The sequence below is a fragment of the Selaginella moellendorffii genome, unplaced genomic scaffold, assembly GCF_000143415.4.
Source record: "Selaginella moellendorffii unplaced genomic scaffold, v1.0 SELMOscaffold_26, whole genome shotgun sequence".
NCBI classification, from domain to species: Eukaryota; Viridiplantae; Streptophyta; class Lycopodiopsida; order Selaginellales; family Selaginellaceae; genus Selaginella; species Selaginella moellendorffii.
In genome coordinates, this window is record NW_003314287.1 from 151,458 (window position 1) to 168,973 (window position 17,516).

General features: G+C 49.4%; 5 protein-coding genes across 10 annotated transcripts; 3 read left to right on the top strand and 2 right to left on the bottom strand.

Annotated features, from left to right (window-relative positions):
* The first annotated feature begins 6,276 nt into the window (after positions 1-6,276).
* On the top strand, positions 6,277-7,197 carry LOC9628759 (heat shock factor-binding protein 1). The gene is made up of 5 exons (XM_002974858.2): positions 6,277-6,360; positions 6,612-6,680; positions 6,776-6,799; positions 6,858-6,900; positions 6,977-7,197. The coding sequence occupies exons 1-5, from the start codon at positions 6,358-6,360 to the stop codon at positions 7,108-7,110; spliced, it is 273 nt and encodes a 90-aa protein (XP_002974904.1). The 5' UTR covers positions 6,277-6,357; the 3' UTR covers positions 7,111-7,197.
* A 931-nt stretch (positions 7,198-8,128) lies between these two features.
* On the top strand, positions 8,129-9,966 carry LOC9637701 (mannan endo-1,4-beta-mannosidase 7). The gene is made up of 5 exons (XM_002974859.2): positions 8,129-8,482; positions 8,552-8,746; positions 8,892-9,014; positions 9,095-9,300; positions 9,386-9,966. Exons 1-5 carry the CDS (start codon positions 8,129-8,131, stop codon positions 9,747-9,749), a joined length of 1,242 nt encoding a protein of 413 aa, XP_002974905.1. The 3' UTR covers positions 9,750-9,966.
* A 5-nt stretch (positions 9,967-9,971) lies between these two features.
* On the top strand, positions 9,972-12,591 carry LOC112348060 (transcriptional regulator ATRX homolog). Of its 2 annotated transcripts, none has more exons than XM_024680022.1 (4): positions 9,972-10,161; positions 10,220-10,282; positions 10,335-12,361; positions 12,427-12,591. In XM_024680022.1, the coding sequence occupies exon 3, from the start codon at positions 10,345-10,347 to the stop codon at positions 12,346-12,348; it is 2,004 nt and encodes a 667-aa protein (XP_024535790.1). In that variant the 5' UTR covers positions 9,972-10,161; positions 10,220-10,282; positions 10,335-10,344; the 3' UTR covers positions 12,349-12,361; positions 12,427-12,591. The 2 variants fall into 2 exon arrangements, with proteins under 2 accessions (XP_024535790.1, XP_024535791.1); XM_024680023.1 differs by having other exon boundaries at positions 10,224-10,282.
* Positions 12,592-12,864: 273 nt separating this feature from the next.
* Positions 12,865-14,247, bottom strand: LOC112340460. Of its 2 annotated transcripts, none has more exons than XM_024680032.1 (2): positions 14,035-14,170; positions 12,865-13,985 (listed from the first exon to the last, which is right to left on the bottom strand). In XM_024680032.1, the coding sequence occupies exon 2, from the start codon at positions 13,960-13,962 to the stop codon at positions 13,021-13,023; it is 942 nt and encodes a 313-aa protein (XP_024535800.1). In that variant the 5' UTR covers positions 13,963-13,985; positions 14,035-14,170; the 3' UTR covers positions 12,865-13,020. The 2 variants fall into 2 exon arrangements, with proteins under 2 accessions (XP_024535800.1, XP_024535799.1); XM_024680031.1 differs by adding an exon at positions 14,171-14,247 and having other exon boundaries at positions 12,867-14,110.
* On the bottom strand, positions 14,213-17,073 carry LOC9637702 (pentatricopeptide repeat-containing protein At1g11290, chloroplastic). 4 transcript variants are annotated; one of them, XM_024680030.1, is made up of 5 exons: positions 16,970-17,073; positions 14,809-16,892; positions 14,643-14,726; positions 14,451-14,559; positions 14,213-14,354 (listed from the first exon to the last, which is right to left on the bottom strand). In XM_024680030.1, exon 2 carries the CDS (start codon positions 16,851-16,853, stop codon positions 14,991-14,993), a length of 1,863 nt encoding a protein of 620 aa, XP_024535798.1. In that variant the 5' UTR covers positions 16,854-16,892; positions 16,970-17,073; the 3' UTR covers positions 14,213-14,354; positions 14,451-14,559; positions 14,643-14,726; positions 14,809-14,990. The 4 variants fall into 4 exon arrangements, with proteins under 4 accessions (XP_024535798.1, XP_024535797.1, XP_024535796.1 ...); XM_024680029.1 differs by lacking the exon at positions 16,970-17,073 and having other exon boundaries at positions 14,809-14,901; positions 14,968-16,950; XM_024680028.1 differs by lacking the exon at positions 16,970-17,073 and having other exon boundaries at positions 14,809-14,901; positions 14,955-16,950.
* Between the last annotated feature and the right edge of the window lie 443 nt (positions 17,074-17,516).

Consider the following 17,516-nt stretch of genomic DNA (forward strand, 5'->3'; position numbering starts at 1 on the left):
CCAAAAACTCAAAGCTCCCATACCTCGTTCGACAGATTGTCTTCTCGACATCTTCCTCAGCTACCCTGATCTGGTAGTATCCTGACCTTAGGTCAATCCTCGAGAAGTATTTTGCCTTTCCCAACCTATCGAACAGGTCCTCGATCCTTGGCAAAGGGTACTTGTTCTTCTTGGTATACTTGTTGAGCAACCGGTAGTCTATGCACATGCGTATAGATCCATCTTTCTTTTTCACAAATAGCACCGGCGCCCCATACGGCGACTTGCTCAACCTAACATACCCTTTGTCCACCAACTCCTCTAGTTGGCTCTTGAGCTCCTTGAGTTCTTTTTCGTTCAATCGATAGGGTGGACGAACCACCGCCTCAGCACCCTCGACCAGCTCAATCTTATGTTCTATCGGTCGTGCGGGGGGCAACCCCGCCGGTAGCTCCTCTGGCATGGTATCCTGGAATTGGTCCAGCACCTGCTGGATCACTAAAGGTACTTCTTCCGTTCTTGTCTTTTTGTCACTCTTCACCGAGAGTAAGCACAAAAAGGCTGCCTTAGTTCCTTTAGTGAGTTGTCCTCTCGTGGACACCAGGTTTAAGCATGACTCTTTGGCCTTGCTTTGCCCTACCTTTAGGTCCTAGGCCTCCACCCTAGATCTTCTTCCTTGGGCATTTGCCAATACCACAAGATTCCTACCTTGTCCATGCAGGGCTACCACGAACCGATTAAACCAATCCATTCCGAAGATCACGTCAAATCCCGCCATGTCCAACACGGTGAAATCCATGTCCACTTTCCATGTCCCCACTTCGACTCTCGCTTGTCGAAGTATCTCATCGGTGCTTTGGCTACCCTGAACAAACTCTATAGTCCTTGGTTCGCCTAGCCGCTGCACCGTTAGTCCGGCTTGCCGGACTATGTCTGCAGCCACAAAATTATCCGAAGCACCCGTGTCAATAAGGATCTTAACAAAGCTACCTCCGAGCTTCCCTCGGAGGGCTAGTAGATGTCGCGAACGACTCTCTACCAAAGTTGCTCGTGTAATGAGTAACTTTGAGTTAGGGACTGGATCACATACCTCAGTTTGGACTTCGCCCGACTTGATGGCCATATTGGCTCTGGCCTTCTTTAGGTAGGGACATTCCCTCGAGAAGTGTCCCGCTTCGCCGCAGTTATAGCATATGTTGTTGCCCACGCTGCTATACGACTTGACCTTCTTATTCGTGGGTTTGTCTTTTTTCGCTTGACTTCCCCACGTACTCGCTCGCTGGACACCAGCTTTGCCTTTCCGGAACCCCGAGGACTCATTCTTAGAGAAACTCTTCTTGAATTTCCCCTTGCTATATGTTCCCCTCGGTTTGGCCCCTTTGTGAAACGTGGATCCCGACCCCGTCGTGTTCCCCTTTCACAGGTTATCGTTGAAATGCACCTTGATGGCCGCATCCAACGCTTCCTTGTAGTTGGTCGGGTTCCAGCGCATCACCTCACCGCGAGCCCAGGTTTGCAAACCTGATATAAAGGCATGGAACGCATCCATATCCCCCATGTCCGTGACAAGTATCCTCTTTGCCATGAACCCATTCACATATTCCTGGATGGTTCCAGTCTGCTTCAGCCTACTCAACTCATCTCTCAGATGCAGAGTGGCATTCGGAGGAACGTATGTCACGCGGATCCTCGCCTTCATCATGTCCCAGGTGGCCACCGGTCCTTCGTTGGCCTCCGTTGTTCTCCACCAAGACTTGGCATTATCTGCCAAGTATGGTTTTGCACATGGGACCTTCTCCGAGCTCAGTAACCGCAACGCTCGGAAGTAGTCCTCCATATCGTAAAACCAATCCTCCACAACCTTATAGTCGTTCACTCCCTTGAACACCGGTGGGGGCTTTGGTTTGTACTTGGGAACTGCCTGAGGGACTGATTCCACTTCGGTCTGTTCGACCTTGTCTGGTTTTGCCTCAGTCCCTGCCGAAGGGTCCGCACCTTCTGCGCTGCCAGCATCCGCAGTCTTTCGCTTTTTCTTCCGCTTCTCGTCACGCTTTAACTTGCGTACGAGAGTCTCCAGCAGGGCATTGGTCTGTGCCAACTGTCCTTCTAGCACGTCCAATCGAGCCTTGGACGACCGAACCTCGCCACCGGACTCCTGTTTGGAAGTTTCCTCACTGGAGTCCTCCTCATGCAAGGATTCCTCATCCATAGCCTCTTGTTCAACCGGAGGCTCCAGCTCCGGCGGAGGTTCCGTCTCCGCCTGGGTTCGCTTACGCCCTGCCCTTGCCATCTCCCAGCAATCCGCCTCTATCCTTCGCTAGAACTGAGATAAAGGCTCCGATACCAAATTGTAAGCCACAAATTTTTCCTTTCCAATTTGCCAGCTTACCTCGTCTATCCGTCTAACACTGCCTTGGCTTTTGCTAAGTTCCCTTGCCAAGGTTCTCGCCTATGGTACCAGCTCCTACTTGGTTTCAGCTACTCACTGCACGAGCAACGGAGTGTTAGCCATCCTTCTACGGATTCCCAAATCACTCTCAATCCCCCTCCCCGGGTTAGACTGAACTTAAGGTTCGGCTACACTCCCCGCAAGCACAAGCAGCCAAGCACACCAAGCTTCCAGGTTCCTAACATCCCTTGGTACCACAAGACTTGATCATGGGACCCTCTAAATCCCAAGTCTTGAGTGCAACACTTGCTTCGGGACGCCGGGGCGAAACAACGTGGCCTAACGGCCCGGTATGGGTACCTCTCGCCCCCCACTTCCATCCCGAAGGAAGGCCCAAGCCCCTAGGCAGGGCGAGGACCAATGAGCCGCATGGTACTCAAGTGGGGCACCACTCCACATGAGCCGGGAGCACCGCAATCGGTTTCCCTTTCGGGAGTGGGAGCTGCTCTTGAGCACTTCCTTGGATGGCCCCTCCGGCACCAGCCAAGTCCATGCTCACTCCCACCCAAGGCCCCTTAGTCCCAGTCCCAACCTCAAGTCGGTTTGGAAGCCCAACTGGAGAGTCCCTTCAAAACTGGTTCCTGGACCTCACTATCCCTACTATACATTTGGAACCCCCTGCAGCCCCCCCCCCCCCTGGGGGAAGCACGCTTTGGGCTTTCACCCCTTGACCCGTATTAATATTTGGACTTAGTCTCTGGCTCGATCTCGGATCCGATTTCGGATCCGACTTCGGATTCCGTCTCGGACTCGATCGCGGACTCCATCTCGGACCCGATCTCGGGCCCGACCTCGGACTCGACTTCGGACTCGGTCTCGGACCCGATTTCGGATCTCGGACTCCGTCTCGAACTCGGTCTCGAACTCGGACTCGAACTCGGTCCCCGAGTCGGTCTTGGACTCGATTCCGGACTCTATCTCGAACTCGGTCCTAGAGTCGGTCTTGGACTCGATCTTTGACTTGGTCCCATCCGATGAACTCTTTGTCATTTTGGTCATGCTTTCGGGGTTCCCTTAGCCTACGACACCTCGGCGAGTTGGTTCCTTACAATAAACTTCTATATGGTCATGATCCAATATTACCAATAGAGCTGGGTTTACCTTCGCGATTGCCACGAGCTCCTGATGCTAAGTCATGGGATCAGTATTTGACAAGCATTCTTCCACTTGTCCGAGCAGAGTCTGCCGAACACTTAGGCCGCGTACAAGTGGGATAACAACGGCGCTACAACTCCCATCATCATCCACCTGCGGAGTACAAAGTGGATGATTTGGTGTTAGTCCGTTTTCCCCATCTTACGGTACGTGGTTTATCTAAGGGGCTCCTTGCGCAGTGGAAAGGACCGTATCGGGTGTTGCGGCAAGTTGGACCGCAAGTTTATGAGGTTCGGCATGACGTTCAGCAGGCCGATCCTCCGGAGATTGTGCATGTGCAGCGGTTAAAACGCTTCATACAAAGGGATCAGGAGCAGTTAATACCGTCTACAGATCCGCCGATGCCTCCTCCTGACGTTCCTCCAGATCCCGGCCCATCCACAAGAGAACCCTGACGGCCTTCCATTATTCCGAGAGGAGGGGATGATGTGAGGGCCAAGTGTACGGCTACGATGCCGTATACTAATATTAGCGTAGTGGATTTTGGTAGCCGTCGGATTGGTTTCAATCCGGACCACTCGCTCTTGTATATAAACTAGGGTTTTTGGGCTAATTGATATGCACATTTCTGTATTCCCTTTCCATATTCCAGGCACTCGCAATGATATTTTAAGTTCAATAGTTTCAGTGCATTATCATTACATCCTGATAAACCTTTTGGATATGTTAATATAGGATATGTTTCATTAGGGTTCTTTTTAGCACATTAAACCATAAAGACATGCATGATATTTTATAAATCATAACATTTGTCTAAATGCATAAAGTTTACTTAAAAATAAAAATTTGGGAACGTGGTCTGGTATAAGAAATTTATAACCCTCAGAAGTAATAGATATTCTAATAGCTAGCATTTACACTTTCTTGAATATAATATCGATTTGTTCCATGTGTAATTGGTATATTAGTTCTATACTAAATTTTTTATTTTTTCTATCATCATATGTAAATGTCAACTAGCAAAATGAGCTGGTAATCCTTTCCATATTGTTTCAGGTGGATTTATAACTATACAAAATGTAGCAAAGTAAAGTACAATTAGAAATTTGAATGTTATCTATCTTATTTAACAATTTTTATAAGGTCACTAATAATTATACGCTTTCCACATGGCAATTAACTTGGTTGGTCCAAAATAATAATTAAAATTTTAGTATTTGAGAAGTTGTATTTATATTCATATAATTCTTGCTATATTGTGTATGTAATTTTTTTTATAAAATGGAAAATTTAAAAATTTAAAAATTTGAATACACATTGCATGCAATAACTCCTGGTTTGCTAATAGTAGTATCATTCATGTTTAGTATTATTGAATAATCCAATTGATCAATAATTATAAACATGTTTATACTGTGGTGGGAGATGCATACTCAAGAACGGCCAAGAGAGGCCTCGACAAGTCCCTGGCATTTTGAATCGCTGTGAGCAGCCCATCCATCCAGTCCTGATCAGCATTCCACAAGAATCCAAGCAGATTGTATGCAAAGTGTTTAAGAGGATTGTCCCAGGTGATGGTGAAAAGTTTAATTTATAAACCAAGATTGCACACCAACCATTAGAATAAATAAGAATATACTAGGAATTGTATAAGAAAGTTTATATATTATAAACATATTTTTAAATTATAAATACAAATTAATCTGTATAAATAACAACTGTTAGATGGTAGAACATTTAAGACTATCCAAATATATTCTAAGCCAAGTAAGAGAATACAATATAACATACAATATTTATTTAATTCTACTTACCATATAGCTTAAAAGTTTTAGCTTGACAATTGTTAAATAACTTTAAACTCAAAGCTTAAATTCGTTATCTTAGGAAATACTACTAGAGAAATCTCAATGGAGGCCTTTCTTTCTCAGAAGCTCATCTCGGAGATTTCTGGCCGAGGCAGTCCCGTGCGTGGGCACCGCAAGAGAAAGAGGAGGCAATCCAAGAGGCGCTCATCGGATCATTTTATCTCAAGATGGTGCTGCTGCTGCTCCTCCACGAATTTGGGAGGGATGATCTGCCACGGCTACGTCCGGATGATGCAGGGCCTTCTCAATGTCAAGGGGAATTTGGGATTTCTAGTCATGGGCCAGCATCACGCCGCATCGCTCAGCAATGTTCTTGTTCTTCCGCTGCGATGCCCCGATGCAATTCCGCCCAGGGCGATATCGAAGAAATCCTAGATCGATCGCGTTTACGCTCGCGTGAATCGATGGGAAAGATGCGTGTTCTTTGGATGTTTTGGTTTGGAAATTGAGAAACTATGTCTTCTCCGTCCATTCGCTGTTTTCATTGATCCCTCGATCGAGGAGGCAAATCTTTCGCTTCCAAATCCGATCATCAATCGATCAGCATGCGTTGTAGATCGATCACGCACTACAACGCTGACCCGATCTTTGGGGAAGAAACCCCTTTCACTGTTCATATTATTAAGACATTCCTTCAGATCGATCCAATAGCCTGCCTGCATTGATGATCAAATCCAAAGATCCACCCACTGTAGGGTCGGTGCTGTGACCTGGTAGCAAGATGATGACGAAATTGGAGTAGAATTGCCGTGATTTTGACGCGGTCTCGGGAAGAACACATGATGATTTCTTCCACTCGCTGGAATCGAGTGAGATTGAAACTTTGCTGACTCGGATTCCCGCGTCCAGGTGTGTGCCACGTCTTACAAGTATTTTAGTAATCTAATACGATTCGAGCCCTAGACTCGCGCGAGGTGAGAAAGCCCTAGTGCTCGGGAGGAGGAGCTGCGCGCCGGGTGTGCGATCATGGTAAGCGCTAGCGTGGATTTGTTGAGCTGCATTTCTAGCATGTAGCAAGAGATCAGGACTGGTCTTGGCAGATTTCTTGCGGTTTCTTGCGTTTTGGCAGGATTTCTTGTGATTTCTTGTGTGAATGGGGAGTTTCTTAGGATGCGTGGAAGATAGGTCTTCATGACAGATATTTGGTCGTTCCACGTTATTTTTTCTGCGAAGTCGTGCCACATTCTAGTGTGATCTCTAAGAATTCTTTTTCTTTATAGGATGGAGCGAAGAAAGAACCTTATGACACTGGGGATGCTGCGCAAAGCACTGCAGATCTGACCGCCTTTGTAAGCTTGATTTTTTCCTTGTTCTTTTGTTTTTCCTTCTTTCACTCTTTCATTCTTTTTCTCTTTTACTCTTTCCTCTTTCACTTGTTTTTCAGGTGCAGAATCTTCTTCAGCAGATGGTAAGCCCATCTTCGCATTTTTTTACTTGAAACCAACTTCTAGTTTTCTGTGATATAGCAAGCAAGGTTCCAGACGATGTCCGATTCGATCATCACAAAAAATATCCTACTTTGGACGCTATTGTTTTCTTCATTGTTTCTTTCTCGCAGCATTGATCCTCCTTAACGACTGAATACTCGACGAGATGGGAAATCGCATTGACGACCTGGAGAAAAGTATAGGCGAGCTCGTCAAGGAGGTGGGAGCTGACACTCCCGCCTCAGGCAGCTCCAAGCCCAAGGCTCTACAGAGCGAGGCCTCGGAGCAATAGAGTTTCTGGTATTCTTTTTGTAAATGGCTACACGGCTAGCCAGTACCTACTTTGTTCTTAAGGTAAACGCATTTCGTGTGAAGTTCCTATGCCTCGTTGCGTTTGCCTTCCTTCTAACGCACACAGGCCTGCGAGTTTTTTTTTTTTTACCGTCGGCCCGTGTGTTCTTTGTTCCGGGTTCTGGTGCACCAAGATGGCCGACCATGGACTCGAAAAAGAATAGCAAGAAAGAAGAAAAGTGGCTTAAGATACGATTCCCCGAGCTGGTTTCGTTCCGCATACGTGACCGACCGAAACGTTTACCAGATTGATGAGGAGAATCATATTCTTTCCTGGCAAGGATTTAGACGAAGTGCCGCTGGTGCCTGCCGCATCCATGCACAGAAAGTTTGTGATGAAACGGGGGAGAAGGATGAAAACTCAAGCTCTCCAGCTTCTCTAGGCCAGTTTGAGAACTAGAAGTCACGGCTCCTCAGAGAAAACTCGAGGGCACTTGGTGCAACGATTTACGCAGTAATTTACGCAGTCCGAGATGAGACAGTGACACAGGCTGAGATTCTAAGGGACAGTGACGCTGCAGGATTAGCAGTCCGGGTATCTCTGCTAAAGCTTTCCTTTTACCGGTTGGCTTAAGTTTGGCAGCACGACAATACTGTTCTTGGTGGCTGAAAGGGTGGTGTGAATATAAATGGCTGGCACAAGGAAGCGGCTACTGGGCTTTGAATGCACCAGGAACGTTGAGGAAGAGAAAAGGGATACAAATAACAAATGCGAGGGAGAGATTTAGACTGCAAGCACAAGCAAAGTGTGAGGGGGAGATGTGGGATGCACACTAGTCCAAGGCTGCTGCAAAGCAAAAACCAAAAGAGGGGAGCACTCTGAGCAGTGGCACGGAAAAATGGAAGTCGGGATTACTTGGTTGCTTAGCTCGAGAAAAGCAGGGCCGGGTTTCTTGTCATGAGCAGCTTTTTTTTTCCCTCCTCGGCCAACTTTTGAAGAGGCTCTTTTCGACTTGAAAATGGCGGCTTTCTTCTACTTCGTCGTCGTCGTCGTCGGCGTTGCTTGCTTCTTCCAGGCATCGGTGGTGGTTTCCGGCGATCGATTCTGTGGCCAAGGCGGCGATCAAGTCAGTTATGTGCGTGCTCGAGGCTCGGAGTTCGTGCTTGATGATCGTCCGTTGTTTATCAATGGCTTCAACGCCTACTGGGTAACGTATTACTCGTTCGAGCTCGTCACACGGCCCCACGTTAGTAGCTTGTTTCGTGACGCATCGGCGCTGGGTCTCAACGTTGCGAGAGTCTGGGCCTTCAATGACGGTGGCTATCACGCTATCCAGGCCACTCCTGGCGCCTACAATGAGGAAGCTTTCCAGGTACTAAAACTTGAGAGAAGAACTTTTCTTGTTTCTTCTTGTGAGTTTCTGATTGTTCTACATTCGCAGGGACTTGACTTTGTCATTGCGGAGGCACAAAGCTATGGTCTGATGCTGATACTCAGCTTGAGCAACAACTACAACTCCTATGGAGGAAAGCCGCAGTATGCGCAATGGGCTCAGGAGGCCGGTCACAGCGTGGAATCGGAGGACGATTTCTTCAAACATTCTGTCATCAAAGGCTACTACAAGAATTATGTGAAGGTGAGAATTCGGTTTCGCTCTTTCCCTCTTTTTTTAAAACTTTAGCGTGCAACGGGAATCTCGTTTCTCCTCTTGTCGTGTTCTTTTCGTGAGCATTTTTCTGACCAAAGTTCTGTTTTTTATTTTTTTGTTTTCGTTTTTCCAGGCCGTGCTTACAAGAGTGAACACCATCACTGGAGTCGCGTACCGAGATGATCCGACGATTTTTGCCTGGGAGCTGATTAATGAACCGAGATGTAGCTCCGATCCCTCTGGTGACACCCTCCAGGTTAGCATTCATTCATTTTTCTATCAAGTATTTCATTCGGTCGCTTCGTTTCTCCAATTCACGAACTTGTTCCTATCCAGGCTTGGATCGAGGAGATGTCGGCATTTGTAAAATCTCTCGACAGCAACCATATGCTCGAGGTTGGTCTCGAAGGCTTCTACTGCTCCTCGGATCTACAGAGAGCGGGTCTCGGCAGCTGGTCGAGTGATCTCGGCACTGATTTCATTCGCAACAACGCGATTCCAAGCATTGACTTTGCGACCGTGCACAGCTATCCCGACTTGTGGTAAGCAAATTCTTTCTGCAAAATCCAATTTTTTTCGTTAAAATAAAGCGTGTTCAAGCTTCTAAAGCTTCTTTCTTCTTCTCAGGCTCCCAGACGAGGACTTCGAGGTTCAGCTCTCTTTCCTCGTCCAGTGGATACAGAACCACATCGAGGACGCGGCCGTGAGGCTGAACAAGCCCGTGCTCTTCGCGGAATTCGGCAAATCAAACCGGACTCGCGGGTTCGTGGTAGAGCAGAGGGACAGGTTCTTCGCGGCCACGTACGAGACGATCTTCTCGTCGTTTCCGGCCGCTGCCGCGGGTGGACTGCTGTGGCAGCTGGTCACGGAGGAGATTGGAGACGCCATCGACGACGGCTACCAAATCGTCCCCAGCAGGAATCCCAGCACAGTGACTGTCATCTCCACGCAGTCGCAGAGAGTTTCCATCATGAACTCGAGACGCTCGTGAGTTTTAGAAGTTCGTTCTTTTTGGCATTGCAGGGAAGCACTGAAGTACCGCAGCTTTATAAAAGAGGAAGATAGGAGAGATTTTTAGTCAAGAGTGTCGCGTTCGTGCCACATCAGCACCACGTCAGAGCCACGATTATGCTGACGGGGCCCAATCTAGATGACGTGTAAAGCATTCCTTGCTAATAAAAGTAAAGGGGGTAAAGAAAGACGCTATAATGTTTTTAGTTAGGTGCTAGGGAAGAACAAGGCAGTGGGTGCGCCATTGCGATCCTTCGCGTAGAGCGCGCATGGCGCTAGCAGCTTTCTAGGGTTCATCCAGATCGATTGCATTGCGGTCGGGAAAATGCTGGATCTGTGACCCCAGATCCGTCCTGTCGGGCGCTTGCCGGTGCGGGATCTCTTGGATTTCTGTGAGTGTTTCGCGGTTTTGCTTGCTTCTTTTGTAGTGAATTGATTGATTTCTGGCAGGCAGGGATCCGGTGGAGAAATGTCCGTTGCGGACGAGCATTGCTAGCTGCCGCCACAAGCAAGGTATCGTTTTTTGATAGAGAAGAAAGATCTGGAGTGAGAGATTTTTATCCAGGATAGCGACCATGCAGCGCCAATTGGTTTGCTTGTTGGTGGTGGGAATTGCCGGGTTTATCGTCGCTAGCGTGGAGAATTTACAGGATGTTGGATTTGATGATCAGCTTTCACGCCTCGGCGAGCTTGAGCAGGGCAATGGATTGCGGAAATTGCTGCAAGAGAAGCCGAAAGCCAAGACAAAGTCGGGAGACGGGCTTTCAGGAAAAGCTAAAAGAAGCGGTGCTGGGGAGAAGAAATCCAAGGCAGAGAGCGGTGATGGAAATCACGTCGAAGAAAAGAAAGTCCCCGCGGTTAATGACGCGATTCAGGGTGGAAAGTTGGAGGGGTCTGAGCTAAAACCAGCTGCAAAGAAGCCAGGGAAAACGAAAAAGAAAATTCTGGAGGACGAGGACGATGAAGATATCCGGTTTATGGAAGAGGAGAAGCTCCAGAGCGTTGTGAAACAAGGTGGTAAGAAAGAACAAGGTGCTAAAGTGGATGGCGGCGAAGATGTGAAAGAAGATGGCCAAGGCGAAGTTTTCAAAGTGGAGGACGAAGAACGGACTGACGCCAAGACGAAGGTGAAAAAGGGGAAGTCCAAGAAAGCTGGAGCGAAGAAGGAAAACGTAGACGTTGTTTTGGGCGACTCTGAGAATGTTGCCGGGGACGAGAAAGTAAGTGTAGCAGTCGAAGACGACAACGTCGCTGAACAGAAGAGCGTCGAGGAAGAGAAGAAGCAGAAGAAAAGAAACAAGAAGGCACCTGAGGTAAAAGTGGAAGCTCTGGATGACACGGATGAATCTTCCGACAGTGCGGATGCGGATGAGAAGAAAGGAGTGGAAGTCGAAGTCATTCCTGACGAATTGGACGACGTCAAGGTACTGGAGGAGGAAATCCCGAAGAAGGAAGTAAAGAAGGAAATCCCGAAGAAAACCGAGAAGAAGGATCAAGTCCTTGCTGAAACACAGGAGGAGGAGCAGAACAGCAAGCCTCCTACGAAGATCAGCAAGAAAGAAAAGGAGATGCCAAAGACCAAGCCAAAGACCGCCAAGGAAAAGCCAAAGCTAGACAAGTCCAGTCCCACGAAGGCAAAGAAGAATAGCGGCGAGTCCACGAAGAAGAGCACAGAAGTGAAGAAGAAGGAGGAAGTGACGAAGGACGAGAAGCTGGAAGTGCCAAAGACAACAACGACGACGACGACGACGACGACGGTAGTAAACTTTCCAGAGGAAGACTTGCATACCGACGCTTTCGACTTCCAGGACGAGTTGCCGGACGAGGAGGACATCGACTTGCTCTCGCAAATCTCCGAACTCCCGACGAAGATCCAGCAGACTGCCGGCAACGTCGCGGACACTCTCCGCCCCAGCTTGTCCAAGCTCTCCGAGACGTCCAAGACGTACTTCTCCCAGGCCAACCAGCAGATGACCGAGAGCTTCACTCCGATCATGGGCCACCAAGCGGCACCGGTGGTGGCCTCCCTCATCTCCTACGCGTTCTTGCTCGCTCCTCTCATCGTGGTGATCTACATGCTCGAGCGCATCCGTGCCACTCTCTCGCTCGCCAAAGTTCTCTTCTTCGTCAACCTCTACCTGGGAGCCTACTTCCTCACGCTGGTGCTCGCGACTTTCGCCCTCCAGAGCGAGCCCATGGCCTTCTTCTTCCGGCACTCGCGCTCCAGCTGCGTCTTCCTCCAGCTCCTCCAGGCGCTCGGCTACATGCTCTACCTCTTGCTCTACACCGTGGCGATCATGAAGTCCTTCTCCTACGGCGGGGTCTTGGAGAGGATGACCGCGGTGTTCCAGTGGGTGATCGTGGCGCTGTTCGGCCTCCATTACTACGTGACCGTGTTCCATCGAGCCATGGCCATGAAGGTCCCTCGGACGACGTGGAAGGTCTATCTGGTATACACGGCAGCGTTTTCGGTGCTGGCTCTCTTTGCCAGAGCTAAGATCGAGCCGATCAAGAAGGAGTACTACTACACGCCGGTAGACGATTCCGAGGAGGCTAGTCCCATTGACAAGAGGAGCTAAGCAAGCGAAAGAGGTAAAAAACCATCTTTTCTCAAGACAATGGGTGGACTAAACTTTGTTATCTCTTGGTCTTTGCAGTTTTAGATGAATAAGAAGAGATAAGAGATGCGTAACGTAATGTTAATACACGAGAATTTGAAGTGAAGCTCCTCCACTCCATCAGTGCTAAGTTTTGCGTGTTTGCATTTTCTAGCTGCCAGGCTATTTATCTATCAGATGGAACTTAACTTTGCTTTGACTCTAGCAGAGATCGTGCTTTGCGGATGAATCTAAATGGCTTTCCGGGATTTGCAGTGAGAGCTCTCTCGCAAGCGTGACTGTCCAGCTCCTTGAGAAAGGCGAGAGAGACTTAACGAGAGAAGCAAAGCTGGCCAAACCGAAAGGGACTGCTTAAAGTCTCACTGGCCGGTGGACGAGGAGCCACAAGTTCCTGCAAACTAGAGGACGGACACTAATAGCAAACTTCCAAACAAGCCATTCAATCGCAAAACAAAGACGTGAAAACGAAACGAAACAAAGAAGCAAACACTCTCAAAGTTTAGACAAAGAGAACAACGTTATCACACAAATCCGTGACTACTGTCAATCCATCCAAACTTCCAAAAGCCTGCTATGCATGGCTCGAGGAGTGATTGCTGCTCTGAAAGACGAATCCCCGGATGGATGAATCGATCACTCTCTCCTCCCGCCAAGGTGGTGATGGTGGTGGTGGAGGTGGTGATGGAAATGCTCGTGCCTGTGATGGTAGAGCTCATCTCCATCGCCCTCCTCGTCCTGGAACTTGAGAAGATGACCATCGCCATCGTCCACTCGACCCTCCACCACCGGAGACGGATTAAACGTGAGGAGCTGCGAGAACTTGGAGCTGATCGCGTTGTTGTTGTCGCTCTTGTCACTGCTGATGCTGCTGCTGCTGACGAGATTGCTGCTAGTGCTGCTCAGGCTGCTGCTGGCCGACTTGGATTTCTTGAAAGTCCGCTTGGTGGCGATGTCGTCCTCGGAGAGGCAGAGCACCGGGGCCGGGATGAATCGGCTCAGCCTCGCCGCCAGAGCTTCCCTGTACTTCCTTCCTCCGCCACCGCCGCTACCGCCGCTCTTGGAAGTCTGCGAGGAGCAGCTGAGCGAGACGAGGTTCCTGTTGGTGGTGATGGACGCGGCGGAGGCCTCCTTGAGCGCCTTGTCCAGCTCCTTGGCCACCGAGAGGAGCTCGAACGAGTCGAAGAGCGACTGGTTTGGATCCCACTTCTGGTGCGCCTTGACAATGGTGTCCCCCGCCGTGTAGCTGCCGTTCACTCGCAGAGCCTCGGCTTTGAAGCGGGACGTTCGCTGCACCACCACCATGGCTCTGTTCCTCACGTCCTCCGGGCTGCCATTGCTGTAGTTGCCTCCACCGCGCTGGTACCATGCCCAGGCAGCTGCCTTGCTTCGCGGACTGATCTTCTCGTCGTCGATGTTGGTGTTGTTGCCGCTGCTGCTGCTGCTGCTGTTTGAATTCTCGTCCTGTGATGCCTGCTTGAAAATGTGATCCGTTTCTTGCCTGGCTTTCGCTAGCGCGGCTCCAAAGTCCGTCACGGGCTTCTTCTTCGCGGAGGACTTCTTCTTCCTCAATCCCATCGCGAGATGGATTCAATTCCCACCTGTCAAGGCTTGCAACGAGATCTCTCAGTACACCGCGAAACCTCTTACCGTGGAGAGAGGAGAGAGGCGCAGATTTTCTAGCGTATAATATGTGGAGCAACTATCTCCGTAGCGGATGTGGCTGCTGATTAATCCAGAAAAGGAAAAACGGAAGAGTCACGAAAATTGGAAAGGAAAGACCCACCAAACCATGGACGCAGTCGGGTACCAGACATGGTCGCTTTGATTTTACGAGCGCGGCCCACTTTATTTGCATGGCTCCGTCCGAATCCGACAAAATTCTCGCGTTCCTTTGAAAGGCTAAGTTGCTCCAAACAACAAGCTCCTCGGCTCGCAACAAGATGACAAGCAGTTGCGTCCACGGAAGCCTGCGAGAGAGAGAGAGCATGCGTGAAATCAGAGAAAAGCTGGCTTTTGCAGCGCTCGTAAAAAGAGAAAAATCTTTGAATCCTTCACATTTTTACCTGTCTGAATTGCCTCGCATCGCATGGTCCGCGTTGTCACGTGCCAGAGTGTTGTAAACATCGTCACCAGACAAATTTAAAAATCTCTGCAAATTTAATGCTCGGGCCGCTGCGTAGCAAGAAAAATTTAAGAGCACTGATGAATGAGGATGATAACCAAACTAAGTATGGTATGACAGTACTCGAACTTACAGCAGTAGTACCATGCGGAGCGCGTAAGATATTTTTCGTACGTCGTTCGTTGGTTTCGATCGAGCGATCTCCAGCATTTGGAATCTGCAGCAGCATCACTGCCCTTCATTTAGTAGAAAGAAAAGAACAAAGGTAAAATTCTAAGGCTTCTGTGAGAACACATCACCTGTGTTTCACTTCACGAGCTTTCATCGAAGTCCAGGAAGATTCGAGTTTGGTGAAGCGATATTGAAGAAGGGCCAAAGTCTAGTCTCCTCTCCTGCAGCCACAACAACTTATGATTGGTTATAAAATACAAAGTCAGTATCTCACCACGTCTGCTCACCACGAGAAGCCGATGATGATCAGCTAAGGACAGCGTGCCTCGTTAGCTTGAGCGCTCCAGCAAAGATTGGCCATCAGATTGTAAGCCGCGTCGATTTTCTCGTTGTTTCCAAGCTGAAGCACAGCATCAAACGCGACCCTCCCTATGGCCAAGTTCCTCCACTTCCAGCACGAAGTGAGAAGGGTCATCCAGATCACGGCGTCCACTCTGGTCGGAATGGACTTCACCACCTCCAGTGCAGCGGTTAGCTTGTTGGCCCGTCCGAGCATGTCAACCACGCAAGTGTAATGCTCTACGTCTGGAGGAATACCAAATGTGTGTTCCATAGACTGGAAAAACTCTCGCCCCCTTTCAACCAGACCAGCGTGACTACAGCCCGTGAGCACGCAGTTCAAGGTGATGCCATCGGCTTTGAAGCTTTCGTCCTGCATTATCTGAAAGACCTTGAAGACCTGTTTAACATCGCCTTGCCGGCCAAAACCAACCAAAAGCGCGTTCCAAGCTCCCACCTGTAAGTCCTCAGTCGGTATAAGATCGAAGGCCTGCTGAGCTTCAATCATGCTCCCACATTTTCCGTAGACGTCCACCAGAGAGTTTAGGAGAATTTCCCCGTTCCTGTCCAGTCCGTGTTGCCTGACGATATCGCCGTGAACTGCTTTAGCTGCTTTCGCGTCAGCGAGAGCCGCACATGCTTTGAGTGCCGTGACGAATGTTGACGCATCTGGTTGGCAGCCCGTATGCCCCATCACCGACGAATAAAAATGCAGAGCTAGCTCAGCTTCACCGTTGTCAACATACCCCAGCATCAAAACGTTCCATAAAACTGTGTCGGGCTTGCGAATCTTGTCGAAAACGCTGCGAGCATCGGCCAGACTGCCACAAGTCGCGTACATGTTCACAAGGCTGCTGGCTACGAAACTGTCGACGTCACAAAGGCTTGCCGATGCTTCGGCGTGTATCTGAAAGCCCCTGTTTAGAGCCTCGGACTTGACAAGCTTTCTGCGACCCTCGACTTTCTGGCCCGTTTCTTGTGTTGCCAGTCCTGTACAGGCCTTAACAGCAGCAACAATAGTGCGAGCATTCGGCTGGCCACCATGATCTTTCATCTGCTCAAATAACTCCAGGCCCAGCTGTTCTTCCCCAGCCTCTACGTAACCGAGTATCAACGCAGTCCATGAAACAACACCACGATATAGCATTCTGTCGAACACACCACGAGCATCCCACATGCTTCCACATTTTGCGTAAGCATCTACCAGAGTATTCTGGACGTAGATATCTGTGTCATACCCCCTGTTCCTCGCGCGAGAGTGTATGGCCATCACCTTTTCTAAACTTGAGATCTTCACAACCTGTCCTCCAACCGGGCTTCCTGTTTCCTTTCCTGTTAGACCAGCACACGCCTTGAGAGCAGCTACGTAAGTTCTCGAGTCCGGAGCAAAGCCTTCGGTTTCCATACGTGAGAAGAGCTCCAAAGCCAGATGGCCTTCACCGTTTTCCGCATAGCCAAGTAGCAGCGCGTTCCATGACACTGCTGTTTTTCTCTGCATCCTGTCAAAGACCCTGCTTGCATCCACAAGGCTGCCACACTTCGCGTACATGTCAATCAAAGTGCTTCCCAGCAAAAGATCCGAGTCCAAACCTGCTTTTGTAGCTTGCCAGTGAAGAGCTCTTCCTTTCTCCAAGTTCTTGAGCTTGAGAAGCTTCCCTTCGTCGTTGGCTGCCACACTGCTACAGGCCTTCAACGCAGCAGTGTAAGTTAGAGCATTCGGAGCACAGCCTCTCCGCTGCATTTCGGAGAACACCAGCAAAGCCAGGCTCCCTTCACCGCTTTGTACGTAGCCGAGGATCAACGAGTTCCACGAAACAACGCTGTGGCAAGGCATCAAGTCGAACACCCTGTGAGCATCCTCCAGGCTCCCACACTTCGCATACATGTCAACCAAAGAAGTCGAGATAAACACGTCTCCACAGCGCAAAACTCTAGAATGCACAGACATACCTCTCTTGAGCGACGTGGTCTTCTTCACCACCGAAGAAAAACTCTCGCCATCTTCCTTCTCGGCCAAGCAAGAACACGCCTTGATCGCGGCAACGAGAGTCCAGGCATCCGGCTCACAGTCCATGCACGACGAGAAGATCTCCAAGCCCAGCTCTGGATCACCATTCTCGACGTAGCCCATCAACAGGACGTTCCAAGAGACCACCGTGAGAGCTCCGATGGCGTCGAAAACACTCCTGGCATCCACCATGCTCCAGCACTTCGCGTACATATCCACCAGTGTGTTCTCCACGTAGATACCAGCCAAGAATCCTCTTCTCAGTGCCTCGGCGTGGAGAGCCTTCCCCTTTCTAAGATCCCTGGCGCTACTGCAAGCCCGGAGCTCGCAAATAAATCTCGACCTGGAGCTATTGCCACTGGAAATCCTCGCAATCGATGCTTCTTCTTCACTATTGCTCCAAATCTTTACGATTTCTTTATTCACAGATGCTTCTTCTTCCCGATTCTTCAATGGCGCCGCGATCGCGATCGATTCCTGGCTAGTTCC

Excerpts from the sequence above, each read along its gene's own strand:
- LOC9637701 (XM_002974859.2), top strand. The coding sequence starts at position 8,129 with ATGGCGGCTTTCTTCTACTTCGTCGTCGTCGTCGTCGGCGTTGCTTGC. Across the intron at positions 9,015-9,094 it reads CCTCTGGTGACACCCTCCAG|GCTTGGATCGAGGAGATGTC; the intron begins GTTAGCATTCAT and ends GTTCCTATCCAG. Across the intron at positions 9,301-9,385 it reads CACAGCTATCCCGACTTGTG|GCTCCCAGACGAGGACTTCG; the intron begins GTAAGCAAATTC and ends TCTTCTTCTCAG.
- LOC112340460 (XM_024680032.1), bottom strand. The coding sequence starts at position 13,962 with ATGGGATTGAGGAAGAAGAAGTCCTCCGCGAAGAAGAAGCCCGTGACG.
- LOC112348060 (XM_024680022.1), top strand. The coding sequence starts at position 10,345 with ATGCAGCGCCAATTGGTTTGCTTGTTGGTGGTGGGAATTGCCGGGTTT.
- LOC9628759 (XM_002974858.2), top strand. Across the intron at positions 6,800-6,857 it reads AGAATCTTCTTCAGCAGATG|CAAGCAAGGTTCCAGACGAT; the intron begins GTAAGCCCATCT and ends TCTGTGATATAG. Across the intron at positions 6,901-6,976 it reads CGATTCGATCATCACAAAAA|TCGACGAGATGGGAAATCGC; the intron begins ATATCCTACTTT and ends ACGACTGAATAC.
- LOC9637702 (XM_024680029.1), bottom strand. The coding sequence starts at position 16,904 with ATGTATGCGAAGTGTGGGAGCCTGGAGGATGCTCACAGGGTGTTCGAC.